The sequence below is a fragment of the Vombatus ursinus genome, unplaced genomic scaffold (assembly GCF_900497805.2).
Source record: "Vombatus ursinus unplaced genomic scaffold, bare-nosed wombat genome assembly UNPS02014840.1, whole genome shotgun sequence".
Lineage (NCBI taxonomy): Eukaryota > Metazoa > Chordata > Mammalia > Diprotodontia > Vombatidae > Vombatus > Vombatus ursinus.
This window is the reverse complement of record NW_020954618.1, coordinates 407,253-426,993: the sequence shown is the minus strand read 5'-3', so window position 1 is coordinate 426,993 and position 19,741 is coordinate 407,253. Positions and strand designations below refer to the sequence as shown.

Sequence of the window (19,741 nt, the reverse complement as noted above, 5' to 3'; positions counted from 1 at the left end):
GCGATGGCTTGAGGAATCCAGTCTCGGCCGAATCCAGGTCATCAGTTAGATTTATTCCATGCAATCAGCAAATAGCTATCAAGCACCTACTATGTCCTAGGCACTTGTTAGGTGCCTGAAATACAAGGGAAAAAAGAGGTCTCTGCCCTCAAGGAGCTTATTATATTCACTGGGGTGCATACAATATGTATACAGATAAACAAAGACAAAATATATGCAAAACAAGTAATCTTTAAAAAATATTTGGAGGGGAGAGTTTAACGATTGAAGCCAAAGACCACCTTGAGAGGTAGCCTTTGAATTCTGCTTTGAATGGAGTCAGTAATTATAAGGAGAGGAAGGTGGAAGTGAGCATATATTTATTAAGTACCTACTACATGTTAAGTGCTTTACAAATATTATCTCATCTGAGGTGAAAATGAGGAAGGAGGACACCCAGGCATGAGGGCAGCCTATGCAAAGGTAAATAGCAAGAGATGAAATGTCTTATACAGGGAGAAGAAAGCTGGCCAGGGTGGATAGAAGGTAGAGGACGCAAAGGGAAAGAATGAGAAGTGAGTCTGGAAAGAAACATGGGAGTCAGATCAAAAAAGGCCTATAAGGTTGAACAGAAGAGCCTATACTTTATCGTAGAAGCCATGGAGAGTCACTGGAGCTGCTTCAGGGAAGGAGTGACATCCAGTTCTGACAGAGTTATACCTTAGGATAGTATGGGTGAATGGGAAGTGGTGTTCTCAGCACCAGGGACAAATTTTCTGGATGCTCGTTAGCCAACCCACGGTATTGGCAGAAGTATTTGGGGGTATGGCTGGCAAACATTCTCTCTCTGTCTCTGTCTCTGTCTCTGTCTCTGTCTCTCTCCTGAATTCTCTGGAACATTAATGACCTATGCTTTTCACATTGGGAATTAGTCTATGACAAAACACGCCCTTTTGGTTGTATCCTCATAAGAAGAATTTAACGATGAGCAGCTCCCCAAAGAGAATGTTGGAAGAGTCTTAATCAGTAGTACCAGAGAATTCAATCAAGTGAGTGCTCGGGTAAACTGAGCTCATTAAGACACTTGCTCTAGCTGAACATTGGGATGGCCTAGACTGCTAGCTAGTTCTCTCTCTGTCTCTGTCTCTCTGTCTGTCTCTCTCTCTGTCTCTGTCTCTCTGTCTGTCCCTCTCTCCCTTCCTCCCTCTTTCTGTCTGTCTGTCTGTCCATATCCATATTTGTGATTTTATCTGCATTGGGAGTTCCCAGTGAGGACACTTCCCCCCTTTTTGCAGATTGCTACTTGCTTTTCTATTTGTAGACTGTCTCAGAGAGTTGCCTGGGTCACTGAGAGTTTAGGAGATCACACAGCTTCTTTCCTGCCAGGAGGAGGGTAAAACTAAGATCTTCCTGACTATGAAGTCAGTTTTCTATCAGAAAAAAGAAAGAAAGAAGACTATTACCAAGCAAAACCACTCCTGGCTGGGTTGGAGGTGCTTGCAAATGTATAGATGTCACACAATTAATGCAGCCTCTGGGACAACAGAAAAGAAAACTTGGTCCTTGTCTACAAATAATGCATTGGTATAGACCAGTAGTGTCAATCATTGACCAATAAGAGAAAGTTTTGTGCACAGAGGAGTACAGGAAAACTTGCTACAGCATCCTGGGGTGGCCTATCGGGAGACTTCCTTTCAATAATTGTCCTTTGCTCTTATCTCCCTGACAGAGAGAAACTTCTGGTCAATGGCAGACCACAAACACATAGAGATGGGGAAGCAAGAGGTTGGGGTGACTCATCCCCTGCAGAACTGAGGGATGTGCTAGGGGTTTTCTGCTGAAATCTGTTTGTAGGCTAGGGACAAAACCCCAGAAATGCTAGATCCCACAGAATGAAGCCAAGGCCACCCTCTCCTTCATACTCTGAAGTCTGGCTTCTTCCTTCATCATTCATATGAATACTGCTCTCTCTAACACTACCAGTCTTCTCTTAATTATCCAATTTAATGGCTTTTTTTTCATTCCAGGTCACATTTACCAACCATGGGTAGCCCCAAGGCTCTTTCCCAGGCCTTCTTCTCTTCTATATTTTTCACTTTCTGATCTCAGCTCTCATTGATTCAATTATCATCCCTGTGCTGATGATTTTTAGGTCCTCTTTGGGGTAGCTCAACTTGGAAGGAAGTTGGTTTTCTTCCTTATGGCAAGCTTCTTTCCAACTCCTTGGTTCTCTCCTCTAGAGCCAAATGCCCACGTCAAGGCCTTCCTTTACATGCTGGCTGTTCAGATACTTGAAGATACACATCCTCCCCCCCCGCCCCCCGACCCTGAGCTTTCTCTTCTTCAGACTAAGCTTTCGAAGCTTATTCAACTGCTCTTCATGTAGCATGGACTGGAGAACCTTCAGCATCCTGATTGCTCTCCTCTGGATAACTGCCATCTTATCAATATCAGTCTTAAAAGGGGCTGCTCAGAACGGAACAACAACAAATAATATTCCAGCTGAGGTTTGACAATTGGACTACCACCTCCTTATTCCTAGAAACTCTCTATCTTTTAAAAACATTCTTATTTCATTATGTATTTCCCAATGACATGTACAAAATAAATAATATTTTTTTTAAAATTTTGAGTTCCAAATTCTCTCCCTCCAACTCCTTCCCCCTCCTTGAGAGGGCAAGCAATTTGATACAATTATCCAGCCCTAACCTCTCTTTGAATGACATGAAATCATGCAAAACATAGTTCCATATTACCCATGTTGCAAAGGAAAACACAAAATAAAACACTAAAAATAAAGAGGGGAAAAGAAGTGTTTCAATCTGCACTCAGAGTCTATCAGTTGTTTCTCTGGAGGTGGATAGCATTTCTTATCATGGGTCCTTCGGAATTGTCTTGCATCATTGTCCTGCTGAGAATAGCTAAGTCATTCACAGTTGACCATTGTACAATATAGCTGTTACTGTGTACACTGTTCTCCTGCTTCTGCTCACTTCACTTTGCATCAGTTCATATAAGTATTCCCAGGTGTTTCTGAGACAATCCTGCTCATCATTTCTTATAGCACAACAGTATTCCATCACAATCGTATACCACAACTTATTCAACCATTCCTCAGTTGGAGGGCATTTCCTTGATTTCCAATTCTTTGTCATCACAAAAAGAGCTGCTATAAATAATTTTGTATGTCCCTTTCCTTTTGATGCTTTGAGCATATAAACCTAATGGTGGTGTGGCTGGGTCCAAGGGTATGCACAGTTTTCTAGCCCTTTGGGCATAATTCCAAATTACTTTCCAGAATGGTCAGATGAGATCACAACTGCACCAACAGTGCATTAGTATCCCAATTTTTCCACATCCTCACAAACATCTGTCATTTTCCTTTTCTGTCATGTTAGCTAATCCGATAGGTGTGAGGTAGTAGAGTTGTTTTTGTTTTGTTTTGTTTGGGCTAGGCAGTTGGATTAAGTGACTTGCCCAGGGTCACACAGCTAGTAAGTGTCAAGTGTCTATGGCTGCATTTGAACTCAGGTCCTGATTCCAGGGCCAGTACTCTATCCACTGCACCACCTAGCTGCCCCTAGAGTTGTTTAAATGTGCATTTCTCTAATTATTTGTGATTTAGAGCATTTTATATGACTATTAACAGCTTTGATTTCTTCTCAAAGCTGCCTGTTCATATCCTTTGACCATTTATCAACCAGAAACCAAGTATCTCTTAAGGCCAGTATGACATAGACTCTTCTGTCTTCCATCTCACTCAACTGACATCCATGTAGCTTGCATCCCACCAAAACCTCCAGATTTTCTTCTTTTTTTCTTTAAAGACAAATTATTTCTATCCATCATTCTCCCATTCTGTACCTATGAAATTGATTTTTTAACCCAAATGTAAGACTTGACTTTTGCCCCAATTGAATTCCTAGTCTAGCCTGTCAAGAGGGGCAACTAGGTGGCACAGTGGATAGACATGAGGCCTGAAGTCAGGAAGACCTGAGTTCAAATCTGACCTCAGGCACTTTCTACTTGTGTAACTGTGAGCATATCACTTAGCCCTATTTGCTTAGGTTCCCTCATCTGTAAAATGAGCTGGATAAGGAAATGGCAAACCACTCTAGTATCTTTGGCAAGAAAACCCCAAAAGGGGTCACAAAGAGTTGGACATGACTGAAAATGATTAAACAACAAAAAAGCCTGTCAAGATATTTTTGGATCCTGACTCTATTGTCCAGTACATTAGCTACTTCTAGCTCATTGCAAATGCCTTCTATGCCTTTATCCAAGTCAACCGTAAGAGTTCAATCACTCCAGAATCCACCTCAATTTACCACAGTCTACTCCAAATTTTGCTATCTTCTTCATGAGATTTCATGAGATACTTCAGTAAATGCTTTGCTAAAGTCTAGGCAAACAATATCTATTCTTTAGGAACCCTATCAAAAAGCATATGTTTTTAATGTCTCATGGCCTGTTGATGAAGACATGTTTCATCATCTATGTAATGATTTCATCCTTTTCTAGATGTTCATCTTTAACCTTTGGTTCTAGACTGTTCACAGAAATTGGTGGCAAGCTTACTCAATAATTTCAAGACTCTGCTATTTTCCTTTTTTAAAAAAAATCAAGATTTTGCCTTTCTTTGGTCACATCTCCTTCTTTAATGATCTTTCAAATTTCATCGACATTTACTCTGCAGTCATATTGGACATGTATACACAGGCACACACTCACAGGCACATAGACACACATACATCAGTACGCATAACTGTTCTGCACATCAAGTTGAGTTTTCAATGTTCCTTTAGGAATAATGACCACTACAGAAATTGATCATAAGAACTGATTCTTACCGACTGCACCCAGGGTCGTCTCCGGTGGATTTCCAGGTTCCTCCTCAAAACTCTGCACCTGAGACGTCCAAAGACAACAACAGGTCCATCAGTCATTTCTCCTTAGTCTTTGCCTCCCTATGCTGGCATTGAACCTGGCAAACTTTAAAGCTATAGAAACCTCCAGATTGTTTCCTCTTACATACTCTTTCTATAATCATATAGACCAATTTACTACTCCCTGCTTAGAAATGTCGGCCTCTTGGGGAACTGGGGAGGGCAACTAGTCACTAAGTTCATGTTTCAGGGCAATAAACAATACCTGAGACTATGAAAGGTCAAAGGCCACTTGAGCTCCAGGAAATAGTGTCTCCTCCTGGGACATGGATTGACAACTTAGTTTTTTGGGGTTTTTTTGGGCATTTCTCTCATGCACATGACATTATTTTTTTGAGTTTTTTTATATACAACTATGCCTTAGCTACCCTACTTGACTATAAACCTCATGAGAACGAGAACCCTGACTTACATATATTTTTATCCTTCTTAACACCAGGCAGAGAGCATTCCACATTCTTGGTTTTGGTGGGGGTTTTTTTTTTGTTTGTTTTTGTTTTGTTTTGTTTTTGTCGGGCAATGAGGCTTAAGTGACTTGCCCAGGGTCACACAGCTAGTAAGTGTTATGTATCTGAGGCCAAATTTGAACTCAGGTCCTCCTGAATCCAGGGCCAGTGCTCTATCCACTGCACCACCTAGCTGCCCTGGTTTTGTTTTTTTTTGCACAAGACCTCTGATGTCATTGGTACGGGAGACTCCAGTCCTTCACCCATCTAGATTCTCCATAATCTAGACCATTGTGCATCTTGTACTCTGGAAGAATCTCCTGGGGCATTGAGAAATTAGGTGCCTTGCCCAGAATCACATAGTCAGTGTAGAAACAGAAACAGGATTTGAACTCAGGTCTCTCTGGGTCCAAGACTACCTGTGTACCTCCCCTGCATTGTGTCATAATTAAATTATAGCATTCTAATGCAGAAAGGACCTCAGAGGCCATCTAGTTCAATACTCTTATTATCGAGTGGAGGAAACTGAGGCTCATGGAGGTTAAGTGATTTGTCAAAAACACGCAAGGAGTAAACATGAGAGGTAGAATTTGAACTCGGGTTTTCCAAATCCAGAGGGAGTATTCTTTCCACTCTTCCATGACGCCTTCTTCCAGTTCAATTGGATTAAATTACCTGTGTACCAGGAACCACTGGAACAATAGCATAAGGACCAATTTAGTCTCACCTTTCCAATGATGATGATTATGATGACGATTTCTTATACTTCCATCTATTGCTCCTAATTCTAATCTCTGGGTCGAACAGAGCAGCTCTAAACTGGCTTCCACTAAATTCAATGAGATATTTGTAAAACACTTAGCATGGTGCCTGGCACACAGTAGGAGCTTAATACATGCTTATTCTCTTCCCATCCCTTGTACTCTTTCAAACACTTGAAAATAATGAACACATCTGCTATAGTGGGAAGATTGCTGGGTTTGGAGTTCAAATTTTCATTCTACCACCTACTTACTTGGGTGACCTTTGACATAATCCCTAAGCTTTCCCATTTATATCTTGTTTGTACATAGTTGCTTGCATTTTGTCTTCTCTATTAGATTGTGAGCTCCCTGTGGGCAGGGATTGTGTTTACCTTTATTTGTAACCTCAGAGTTTAGCACATGGTAAGCACTTTAATAAATGTGTGTTGACGTAGTTTTTCTGTGAGTGAGTTAACTTGACTTCTCTGGGCCTCAGTTTCCATATCTATGAAATGAGGGGGCTGGGCTAGATGACATCTAAGATCCCTTCCAGCTGTGGTCAGATGATGCCCCTTGGCTTCTCTTCTCCAGTCTAAATATCCCCAGTCTCTCAGTCAGTCACATGAAAGACATATACTTTTCAAGGTGAGGGAGGCGGAAAGAGAAGGGGCCATATACTTCTGCCAGGTTCATGCATATTTTCCATTTCTTGTAATTGGATTTTAAGGTTTGTCTTTCAAAAACAAATATGCAACCTTGCAAGGGCCCCTATTTAAGATGCAACTCCCAAGGCTCTCATTACTCTTCTATCAATAGGAAAACAAACAGATTTTCTCAGGCTGTGTCGTCAGGAATGTACTTTATATTTTGCCTAAGGATTAACAAATTATAAATGTGGGGCCCTTCTTGGAAACGCTTTTCAGAATACAAAAGTTGCCTGCGTAATGATCAGGGAAAATGTAGCAAGGATGACATAATATGAAATTTCACATATCCCAGAGTCCCCTGGACTGGAAGAGACCCCAGAAGCCCTGTCCTGAAACACCTGAACACAAAATCCCCCAATAACACTCCTGCCACATGGCCACCCAGGCTTCCTTCAAACACCTTCAGTAACAGGGAGCTCACTACCTCCCTAGGCAGCCCGTCTCACTTTGGGAGGGTTCTCGTGGCTCATTGGTTAGAAGTTTCTCTCTGTATCCAGCCCCAAATCTACTTCTCACAAGTGCTGCCTGCTCCTCTCTATCTTTGTTCTGCCTTGTGTTGCACGTGGGGAATGCCTTCCATTAGCTCACTCCTACCATGGTTCAGGGCCTAGATCAAGTCCTACAATACCTGGGAGACTCTCCCTGGTTCCATCTCTCCTGTCTCTGACTCCAGATTTCACTTTCTGTTGGAGAATTTGGCTGAATAGGAAAGCTTATGGCATTATGTCTTCCTTGTTACTCTAGTAGGTTATAAGTGCTCTGGTGACCCAAGGCTGCTTCTCATGCTTCTTGGCATCTCTGAAACACTGAGGCAGTTAAGTGACCCCCAATATATGTGAGAGGTGGGAGTGGAACTCAAGTCTACCCTGACCCTGAAGTAGAGTTCTATCCACTGTACCACACTGCCTCTCAAGGACGTGCAAACATGGCAATGTTTGCTGTGGACGCCATTTACCTTTCCACATAGCTGGAGTTCGAGTGAGGCCCTGATTTTAGGATGTAAAGATTCTTATGGGCGGGGATTGCTCAGATTTGGTCTCGGCAACCCCAGTGCCCAGCACAATGACTTGCACGTCGGAGGCCACTTAATTAAATTTTACTGAATTAAAGTTAGTTGAAGATGATGATCAGAAAGCTGGGGGCCCGTCGTTTCACATCATTTCCCTCATCTCTGGGTTAGCTGGACTCAATGGCTTTTGAGGGCCAGGTCCAGATCGAGGGCCACCTATCGTCCTATGATGTCACTTAACCACCCTGGGCCTCCTTTCCTTATCCATAAAGTGCAGAGGTTGGGCTAATGGGCCTCTCCAGTGTATTCTAGTTCTAAATCAAAGCTCCTCCAAGCTAACCCTAGGGCATCACATGTCTAAGAGGACCTTGCTCAGTGTGTGGTCTAGACGTTAGGTTCTAGGCTAGGCCAGAGGAGGGAGGGATTGCTGTGGGCTGGGGTGGTCAGGAAAGCCTTCCCAGGGAGGATCCCGGCTGGACCTTGGAGGATAGCTAGGTTTCCAACAGGTGGAGGGAACTGGGCCAAATCATACTGACCTCTTCCATTTCAAAAGAGTCGGGTGGCTTTGCATCCATGTGCACCACCTGCCTGAGTCTGTGGGACAGAAGCAGGCCTTTCTCCTGGAAGCCTCTGTCTCTTATTGGCCCTTCTGGAGCACAAGGAAGGGGCGGCTGCTTTAGGGACATGGACAGGAGAGGAGGCCACGGCTTGCCTGGAGCAGCTGGTGACGCTTCATGGGACCCCAGCTTATTGACGCCCAGGGGAGGTTGCTCTTCTATCAAAGGACATAGGTGGCTTTGGTCGGCAAAGTTCATCCTGACGGACTGGAGAGAGGGGCATCTGTCTGGCTCAGCAGGGGTGGCAGGAAGGTCTCCCTTCACCCTGAGTGACTCAGCGTGGCCCTGCACGCAATCCCTTCTGAACGTCTGTTTGGAGGCTCTCCTCAAGAGTTGGCTGATCCTTCTCCGTCTGTCGTGGATCGCAGTCACCTGGGCCACCTCGGGCTTCTCTGCCTCCACCTTCTCCTGGCCTTCCCTCTGCAGGCTGTGGACATCATTCAGCAGAGAGGAGAAGGCATTAGTCACATGGTCCAGCACTTCCAGCTGTCGGAACCGTCCTGAATGAGACAAGGAAACAGAGATCCGTGAAACAGTCTTTCAATCCAACCACCAGACTGTTATCAAGATTCCTGAGGACTGCGCTTTGGTCAGTGGAACTGGCTGGGGGCTGAGACCCTGTACGTAAGAACAGCTCTCAGTCTCTCCCCTCACCCAGCTGTCCCCTTAGTTAAGCCCTCTTCACCTCTCACTTACATTATTGCAATGGCCTCCTCGTGGGTCTCCCTGCCTCCAGTCTCTCCCCATTCCAGTCCATCCTACACACAGTGGCTGAAGAGATTTTGTTAAGCACAGATGGGACTGTGTCCTTCCCTACTCAAGAAAGTCCAGCCTCTAGGATAAGCTAGGAACTCTTCTGCTTATCCTTTAGAGCCCTACACACCTGCTCCCAGCCTGCCTTCCCAGCCTCATTGGACATCACCTCCTCTCCCACACTTTGAGATCCAACCAGATCGGCCTTCTCTCTATTTTCTCACAGAGGACTCCATCTCTCACCTCCATCCGTCTGCACTGGCCATTCTCCATGCCTGAAGTAGACTTTTCTTCCCCCTACTCCACAGACTTTCCCTTTCAGACTCAGCTCTGACACCACTTTCTTCTCAAAGCTTCCCTCCCTCCCAAGCTACTTTGTATTTCATTGTATTTATCTTCTTAATATTTGTTACTTACACAATTATATGCTTACTTTTGTCCTTGCCACCTTCCCCATTACAATATAAAATCTTTGAGAGTAGCTTTTATTCCATTCATTGCATTTATACACCCACAGCCTAGCACAATGCTTGGCATATTCAGCTACTTATTAAATGCTTCTTGATTGATTAATTAGGCAAGATGTTGGGAAGACCCTAAACTTTTATGAACATCCACTATAGGTGTGGGGCAGCCAGGTGGTACAGTGTATAAAGCCTGGAGTCAGGAAGACCTGAGTTCGAATCTGGCCTCAGATACTTACTAGTTTTAACTTATTTATAACAATAGTTAGCATTGGTAGAGAATTTTACAAAGTGCTTTACAAATATTATCTCATTTGATCCTCATAACAACCTTGGAGGTAAGTAATAATTTTCTCAATAATTATCTCAATTTTACAGATGAGGAAACTAAGGTAAATAGAGGTTTGGTTTTTTTTTAATTACTTGATCAGGGTCACACCACTAGTAAGTGTCTAAGGCAGGATTCAAACTCAGGTCTTCCTGGCCCCAAGAGTTCTCTCTATTGCACCACCCAGCCCCCCTTACACCTCTTCATTGGATTATTATGAGAGCCTTCTAATTGGTTTTCCTGCCTAAAGTTTCTTCCTACTCCCTTACATCCTTAACTCAGCTGCCAAAGGGATTTTACTAAAGCCCAGCTCTGACCCTTTTCTAAAAGCTCCTGAGGCCACCTATGACCATGAGGATCAAATAGAAACCTTCTGTTTGCTTTGAAAGCTCTTCACAACCTGGGTCCTTCCCACCTTTCCAGTTTTCTTATGCTTGACTTCCCTCCCTGCTCTCCATAGTCCAACTATGCTGATCTTATCCTTGAAACTCTATCTCTCAATTCTGTGTCTTTGTAATGACAAAGGACTTCCTATGTTATAATAATAGCCAGAAATTTATTTTGTTGTTGTTCAGTCATGTCTGATTCTTTGTGACCCCATTTGTTGTTTTCTTAGCAGAGATACAGGAGTGGTTTGCCATTTTCTTCTCAAGCTTGTTTTTGCAGATGAAGAAACTGAGGCAAACAGGCTTGAATGACTTGTCCAAGGTCACACATCTAGTGAGACTGGATTTGAACTCAGGTCTTCCTAAGTCCAGGTACAGTGCTCTATTCATTGAGCCTCCCAGCTGCCTCCTAACCAGATATTTTAGGAATACTTGAATGCCAAACCTTGAGTAACTTGGAGCACTACGCCATAATGACTGAAGGGGATGGAAGAGAGCTGAACAATCCTGTCTGAAGCTGGCTGACATCCCTTTCATAAAACGGAGGAGGGGGGAGGAGTAGGAGCCGCTGGTCCCCGGGCTCCATGCAGTGTCCGCGCAGGCTGCCCTCACCAGCCTCCTGCCTCCCAGGATCTGACTCACCATACAAGTCAGGGCTCTCAAGGTCCATCCTCTGTTTGTGAGCTTCCAGGAACACCCAGATGTTGATGCCTTTTGCTGTAGAGTTACCCCTGAGGAAACGGGCTGGGATTTTAGTGCAGATGTCTGGCTCCTCGGCCCCGAACCCCAGCTCCAGGAGAATTTCCACTGGATCTTTTTGCCAGAATTCCAGCCATTCTGAAATGCTGCAGCAGGTAGAAGCATGGTCATCATTAAATAGTCACATCCCATTTGGGTAGAGGTGACATCCGGAAGTGTTAACTCTCTGATGCTCAGTGGGGGAGCTTAGCTTGGGCAGGGAGGCCAGGGAGCCTCTGAAAAAGCCCCTGACCAAACCTGACTAATGGCAGAGCTGCTCTGACCCTCAATCAGTACCTATTTACTCTTGTTTTAAGTACAATTCTAACAGACTTGGCTATCTGGGTCTCCAGTCATAATAGATCTAAACAGACAGAATTAAAGACCAGAGCAAGGAGATGGGAAAAGTACTACAAGTAAGAAGCAGAAAGAAATAATGGCTAACAGAAATAAGGAATGCAGAAAAGCCATTAACAAATAAACTCCCAAACTCAAAAAAAACACAGTAGTTCAGAGCCATTTGACATAGTGGCAAATACACCCACACACTCCAAAAACCCTTTGAGGAATACCGGTATAATAAGCAGCGTTCATTAAAAATGACCCTGAGCCATCAGAATGGGTTGAGTTATGATGACTATGCCCTCCTCAGTGTGATATGCTTCCTCTAAAGTCACAGGGATAGAATGTTGGCCTTGGAGTCAGGAACACTCACGTTCAAATCCCACCTTGGACACTTACTAGCTATGCAAGCCTAGACAAGTCACTCCATTTTTACGTACCTAAAGCAACTCCCTAGGAGATATTTCCAAGGTCAGAGGGATTGAAATCTGTGCCAGAAAATGGACTTTTGACTTCAGGAGTTCCCTACATTGATGAAATCACAGGTTCTTCCAATACTCATGTCTGTCTCTACTAAAGGTCTACTCTGATGCCTCACTAGGGCATGGAAACCACCCTAAGTTCTTGAAGATTTACATCCCTGGAGTCCGAGCTGTGACAGTTACTACTATTTTGGAAAGAATTCCAGGATGGACTTGAGGAGAGATCATCACTCTATCATTGTGGGGGGATCAACCTTGCTGATTTTGAAAGGAATATGACAGGGTAGATTTCAGGATGGTCAGGTGATTCTGTGGTCACTATGACAACTTGCAAATATCATCTTCTAAGTCACACTTGTTGTTCAGTAATTTTTCACTTGTGTCTGACTTTTCATGACCCCATTTAGGGTTTTCTTGGCAGAGACACTAGAGTGGATTGCCACGTCTTTCTCCAACTCAGTTTTACAGATGAGGAAATTGAGGCAAACAGGATTAAGGACTCACCCGAGATCACACAACTATGAAGTGTCTGAGATCAGATTTGAACTCAGAAAGATGACTCTTCCTGATTCCAGACCCAGTACTCTATCCACTGCACCACCCAGCTGCTCTTCTAAGTCATAGAGAGATAGATTTAGAACTGGAAGGGACTACAGAGGTGATTCACTCCAAAGCCCTCATTTTTCAAAATAGGGAAACTGAGGCCCAGAGAGGTTTAATGACTTGACTGAGATCACACAGGTAGTCCATAGCAGAGCCAGAGTGTGAACTTGGAAACTGATTCCAAACCCATCACTCTTTCCACTCTGACCAGTCATTGGCAGGATTATACATACTATCAATACATCATCTAGAGCAGGGCTTCTTAAACTTTTTCTGCTTCTGATCCCTTTTCGCATTTTGACAGCAGCATTCTCATTGGCATCGCATGACCTGGGGGCATGCACAGTGCAAAGTGCACATGCTTTGTGTTCAGAACCAACGCTGCAGTGAAGTTGCTCAGCGTTAACACTGGCAAGCACTGCCAGAAACACCTCAAATTCATTTGATTTTTGATTAATGTTTGGTCATTGCACATTCAAAAACCTTTTACTGTTGCCAAATTTTTTGACCCCATATGGGATTGTGACCCACAGTTTAAGAAGCACTGATCTAGAGGACCTTGAAGGAAATCTATTCTCTTTAAGATGCAGGGGAGCAAAGGTTTCTATGAAAAATGGTTAATTGTGTTTTTAAATTGATGTTTAATATGATAAGCTTCCAATATCTGGAAAATTCACTTTGTTTATTCCCAAAGTCCTTCAAATGGGGAATTTCTACACTCTAACTTTGACACTTTTTGATTCTAATTTTTTTTCTATTGTCTTTATTGAAAAATGTGAAGGTTCAAAGCACAGGGAGTCTTCAGCTGTTCAGTTGTTATTCTCTGAGGTTGCTATTGAGGTCTCCCATGGCTAAAATGTTTTCCTTCCTCTCCTCTATCTCTTAGCCTCCCTGGCTTCCTACAGGATTTAGCACAAATTCCACCTTCTTCAGGAGACATTTACCATTCTTCCCACCCACCATTGCTAGTGCCTACCCTCTGAGATTGCCACCCAACTTACTGTATCTTTTCATACATAGTTGCCTGTATGTTGTCTCTCTCATTAGAATGTAAGCTTCTTGAGGGCAGGGACCGTCTTTTGCTTCTTTCTGTTTCCTAAGCTTAGCACAGTGCCTGGCTCATAGTAGGCACTTGAAAAATATTTATTGACTGACATGTCTCCCCATTAGAATGTACACTCCTTGAGGGCAGCATGACTTTACCATTCTTTGCATGGTTACTGCTCAGCACAGTGCCTGGTTTTCTAAGTCATTGCTTTAAAAACGCTTGTTGATTGGCCGATTGACAGGTCCTGGAATTTTTACATGGATCTGTCCCTTCTTCCAAACGTTTTAGAAAACTCATCTTCCTGAGTTCAAATCTGACCTCCGACACTAGCCATGTGACCCTAGGCAAGTCACTTAATCCTGTTTGCCTCAGTTTCCTCATCTGTAAAATGAGCTGAAGAAGGAAACGGCAAGACACTCCAGTATCTCTGCCAAGAAAACCTCAAATGGGGTCATGAGGAGTCAGATATAAGTGGACAAAATGACTGAATAAACAACAAAAAAGTTACAAAAACTTTCATTTGGCAATATATAAATCATTATAGACTGTAGGTCCTAATATTGTACTCCATCTTCCTTTAGCGTTAACATAAAAGGGGGTGGTCTGGCAATTATCCAGTTAGTCTAACCAACATAGGCAGGCAAATGAAATTATTTGAGTCCTAAATAATGCCCCATATTGAATTCAAATTATCCAGTTCAGAGATCTTGATCATTCCCACAAACTCAAGAATCAAGAGCTCCTCTTCATCTGGCCACAGCCTTAGCTTTATTTCTAGAAGTTGCAGCTGGGGGCAGAAGAGCTTCCTGGGAGTGACTTGAGCTTGGAGTTCAGATAGACTCTGTTGTTGCAGCTCACTCCCTGCTGCAAAGCCCTGCATCTTGCCCTGAGTGGATTTCTTGGTGGGCTTAGCATTGCCTATTTCAAAGCCATCACAGTTCATGTGGTCACAAGACCATAGATTTAGAACTGGAATGGACCTTAGAGGTCATTGTGTTCAATCTTCTCATTTTACAGATGAGGAAACTGAGGCCCAGGGAGGCTAATTGACTTATCCAAAGCTGAGCAGCTAGTAAGTGGCAGATCTGGGATTTCATCTGAAGTCTCATAGCTCCACATTTCAGAATCTTTCCTGTGCTGCATCCTTAAATTGGTGCATTTCTATGCTTTGAGAAAAAAATATTGATTCTTAGGCCAATGGAAATATGGCTTTTGGTGTCACCCGGTATTGAGAAGTTACTGACCTTTTGGGTATACTTGGTACAGAAGGGCAGGAGTTGAAACTGGTCCCTCTGGATAATGCTGGAGTCTCTGAAAACTGTTTTAAGGATCTGCAGCAATGGGAAGAAAAAATACAAAGGAACCAATGAGATGTGTTAATGTGGCTAGTTCCCCTGAGATGTCATTAGGATTTTTTTTTTTGCCAGAATGAACATTTGCATTTCAGCTTATTTCCTAACAACAAAATGATAGCCACTCCTTAGCAGAAGAATGTGCCTACCCCTGGGGAATGAGAGTTCTTTTTAGAGAAATCTCTTTTTTTACCTGATGGTAGGTGTTAGCCACTAGGTGTTAGGCACCTGCTAATGCTCGTTCTGAAGGTGACAGAGTGTCTCATTTTTGACAGATGGCAAATCGCTGGGGGAGCTTTGGGGAGCAGCTCCTTCTGAAACAATGGAGGAAAATGCTGAAAAGGAGGAGGTTTCATGAAGAGGGAGTCCCAGCTGGTGACAATCTAGCCCCATTCTTTTCCTAGGATATGATAACAATCCTCAGTCTAGGTGGGACCCTCAAAGCATCAGAGTGGACATCCATACAGTAGGTAAAATGAACTCCTCTCTAGCTACCCCACCTGGGCAAATAATGCAAAAGGCAGTGAACTCTCAAATAGAGTTAAAACAGACTGCAATGTGACATGGTTCAGGAATAACAGGAGTTTAAAAAAGAGAAAGGGACTGGCTCAATGTTAGGGAACTCCCAGATGATGACACTCCCTCTCCCAATGCAGGTAAGGACCTTCTCTCCAACTTAGATTCTTAGAGAAATTCCTAGAGCACTGATAGGTTAAGTGATTTGTCCATGTTCACACAGATAGTATGTGTCAGAGTTAGAACATGAATCCAAGTCTTCTTGGTTCTGAGTCCAATTCTGTAACTGATTGCAGGGGGTGGAAATGGTAAGAATTAGCAAGAGTCAGGGAAGGAATCTTCTATCTTTGAATCTGTAATTTTTTTTAAAAAAAGTAGAGGAATGCTGGGAATGATTTGATACATGCCCTAGTTCCAGATATTTCAAATTTCTAAGGACTAAAATAAAGAATAAACAAGATCCCACCAACAAACATTGTGTAGAGGAAATCACCCTGGGAGGGAGGGGATGGGGCTAGGATCACTGCTTGGGTATATGAACATAGATGATGGATGACAGAGCTGCTTAATTCTTATCTTGCATTGGCTTTCTCTGCCAAATAGAATGATCTTTGTAATAGAAAGATGAAAACAAAAAATAGCCCACAGGGAGTTCAAACACTAGAAAACCAAAGAGTGATAGTAGGAAACCATCTGGCTTTCTTTGATGAGTTCAAGTTGTCCCAAACAAATGGCATCCTAAAAAGGTATTGAAAGAATTGGAAGATGTGGCTGATGAACCACTCTCAAAGACCTTCAAAAGATCATCAAGGATGGAAAAGATGGTCCAGGCCTTGAGCATGGCACATATTCCAACATTCAGAAAAAGGGAAGAGCAAAGGTGTCACAAACTATAGGCCAATGAGCTTGACTGGATCTTGGGTAAAATCCAGAACATATTATTAAGGGGATGTTATTGAACCTCTAGAAAAGGAGGTAATACAAAGGACCAGCATGATGTCAAGTCATTCTAGATTAATCTAATTTCTTTTCTTTCTTTCTTTTTCCTTCCCTCCTTCCTTTCTTTCTTTGTTCCATCCTTCCTTTCTTTCCTTCCTTCCTTCCTTCTTTCTTTCCTTCCTTCCCCCCCTCCCTTTTTTGCCAGTATTAAAGTCCTATTCAGATGCCTCACTGTGGTATGGAAATATCCTTGAATTCACAAAGCTTGTCTAAGTGGAATATGCAGGAGCATAGGTTCTACCAAGCTGAAAAGACCTTAAGTATGGTCAGACTGATAGATGATATTTACTCTCCAAGGAATAGTCTAATGATGGAGCAATTCAGTCCCAGTTGCCTGACTGCGTTCTTGGATTAAAGCAACCCAAGAAAGCAAAATAAGATCCAAAATTTCCCCAATCTTGTGTGACTTCCTTAAGCTTCTGCTGTGATTGTGACAGAGAAAAAGGACCAGAGAGTGCTAAGCACACAATTGTTAACCTATCTAAACTAAACTGTTGGTGTTCTACATGGGAGAGCTTTGGTCACTGGAGAGACCAATAAGTATGAATAATATTGGCATGGAGGTTCTCAATCTAAATGAAACCAAAAGACAAAAGGACTTTGTAGCTAATAAGGAGAGCTCTGAGGAGCTCCTTGTGGAGACAAACAAAAGAGCTGGGTGAAATTGTTCCATCATGTGTTCAAATAACATTCTATGGGATACTTGTTTATCTCATACTGTAGCACTCATGGTGAGAATTCATAAAAAGACCACCATGAAGATGATTACATATTACAAGTCAACATCTGTTGTAGAGGATAAAGAAGCAGAGAAATTTTACAAAGAACTCAATAAGACCCTCCAAATTAAATAAACATATATTGTAACCCACATAGGTGGGTATAAAGAAGGAGAGAAAAAAATTGGAATATGTAGTTCAGGATTAAGAAAGGAAAGAAGGCAAAGTACTCTAGCATATAAGCCCCTACCTATAGGTCATTAATATTTTCTCCAAGAAGAGTGTCATCAGGTGGTGGACATGGAGAATACCGAAATGACATCCCCTAAAATATATTTGGTTATATTTTGGCAGACAGGAAACAGCTGCTTACCAAAGTTATTGTTTCATGAATCAACTATATGAGAATAGTCAGACCACCAATTTGTTAGAACAAAGATAAAAAGCAATATCTAATTGAAAGAAATATAAATGTGAATAATCTGTGGCATGAAAATTGAACAAACTCAGCCTGATTTATCTAAACAAGCATTGCCAGAAAAAGATGGAAAATGGATAAAAGAACAGATATGGGCACAGACTATCACCAATTCTTAAAAAAGTTTAATAGATTGATGTCAATCAGTAGCCACAACAAGAGCACAAAAAAAGAAAGAACTTCAAAACAACATTTGCTAGAAAATTCTTAATATCCTTATAAGTCAGAGTGATGTGCCAGCTAAGGGCAATACCAGTTTCCAAATATACACTCATTTCTAAAATCATATGTATGAACACAGTAGAAGGTTATCAGATACATTGGTCCTAAAATACTGAAAAATAGTAGCAGGAGTGGGGTGGGAATAAATTTAAAGTAAGCTTAGGGGGAAATTCAATTAAGCTTGGTGATAACTGAGAGAATGCAAGGATAAAACTAGAAGTGAGACAACAAATAAATGAAAGCAGAAAATATCTGTTAGGATAACTGTAATAGATGATTCCCTTCATCAGTGATGATAGAGCCACTGCAATTCGACTCTAACATCACAGTTTGCAAAATACTGCATGAGGATGTAGAATTCCACCAAGCAAACAATAAGGAAAAGAGTCACTGGATACAGAAAGATAGTAGGCTGGGAGCAGCACAATTTTTAGGACATTAAGGGACTGGTTCTCAAGATATCTAAAAAACCTGGAAGATACCAAGTCCTCAAGGAAAAATCACAAATGCTCTTACTAATAGTAAAAAATTCCTGTTTGAAAAAAAGATAATGGGGAAAACTTCAATAACTACACATTTAGTTTATCGTTTATACAAAATCTTTGAAAAATTATCTATATGTATATTGAAGGAATCCTTGATTAAGATGGACAAATGGATCAGACCTTGCCAAATGATATTCATTCATTCAATAACATTTATTAAGCACCTGCTATGTGTCAAGCACTGTGCTAAGTATGGGGGAAAACAAACACTAAAAATACAAAGACAGTTCCTGCCCTCAAGGAGCTCACAATCTAATGGAGGAGATGATATGCTAATAAATACATGCAAAGCAAGCTATAATGCAGGATAAATAGGAAATAATTAACAGGGAAGGCACTAGAATTAAGAGGGGTTCAGAAAGGCTTCTTGTAGAAGGTTGGAATTTTAGTTAGGACTTAAAGGAAGCCAGGAAGGTCAATAATCAGAGTGGAGGGGGGAGAGTGTTCTAGACATGGGAGATAGCCTGAGTAAATGCCCAGAGCTGAGAGATGGAGTTTCTCGTTCGTGGAACAGCAAAAAGGCAAGTGTCACTGGATCAAGTACATTTCTGGGAGTAAGGTGTAAGAAGACTGGAAAGGTAGAAGGGGGCCAAGTTATGAAGGGCTTTGAATGCCAAACAGCATTTTGTATTTGTACCTGGAGGCAATTGGAAACCATTGGAGCTTATTGAGTGTGAGTGTATGTGTGTGTGGGGGGGGGGGTGACATGCTCAGACTTGCATTTTAGGGAAATCACTTTAGTGGCCAAATGGAGAATGGAGTAGAGTGGGGAGAGATTTGAGGTAGATAGATCCAATAGCAGGTTATTGCAGTAATTGAGACAAGAGGTGATGCAGATCTGCATTAGCATGATGGCTATGTCAGAGGGAAAAAGGGGGAAGGGTATCATTCAGGAGATGTTGCAAAGGTAAAAATGGCAGGCCTTGGCAATGGCTTGGAAATGGAGGTGAGACAGAATGAGGAATCCAGGAAGATGTCTAAGTTGCCAGCCTGTAGGACTGGGAGGATGGTGTTGTCCTCTATAATAATAAAGGAAGTAAGAGGGGGATGGTTTAGGGAGAAAGGGAATGAGTTCTGTTTTGATATATTGAGTTTAAGATGTCTAGTGGACATCCAGCTTAAGGTGTCAAAAAGACAGCTAGAGATGTAATATTGAAGGTCAGCAGAGATACTGGGGCAGGAAACATAAATGTAAGAATCATCAGCATAAAGATAGTAACTAAATTCATGGGAGTTGATGAGGTCACCAAGTGAAGTAGTGTAGTGGGAGAAAAGAGAAGAGAAGAGAAGAGAAGAGAAGAGAAGAGAAGAGAAGAGAA

General features: G+C 42.3%; 1 protein-coding gene across 1 annotated transcript in view; it reads right to left on the bottom strand.

Annotated features, from left to right (window-relative positions):
- Positions 1 to 19,741, bottom strand: part of ITPRID1 (ITPR interacting domain containing 1) — a 108,823-nt gene that overhangs the window by 59,629 nt on the left and 29,453 nt on the right. Inside the window, exons 5-8 of the mRNA XM_027840216.1 lie at positions 14,836 to 14,922; positions 11,021 to 11,223; positions 8,367 to 8,947; positions 4,830 to 4,887 (exon numbers count right to left, since the gene is read on the bottom strand). Coding sequence (XP_027696017.1) covers positions 4,830 to 4,887; positions 8,367 to 8,947; positions 11,021 to 11,223; positions 14,836 to 14,922 — 929 coding nt within the window. The remainder of the gene's footprint in view (positions 1 to 4,829; positions 4,888 to 8,366; positions 8,948 to 11,020; positions 11,224 to 14,835; positions 14,923 to 19,741) is intronic.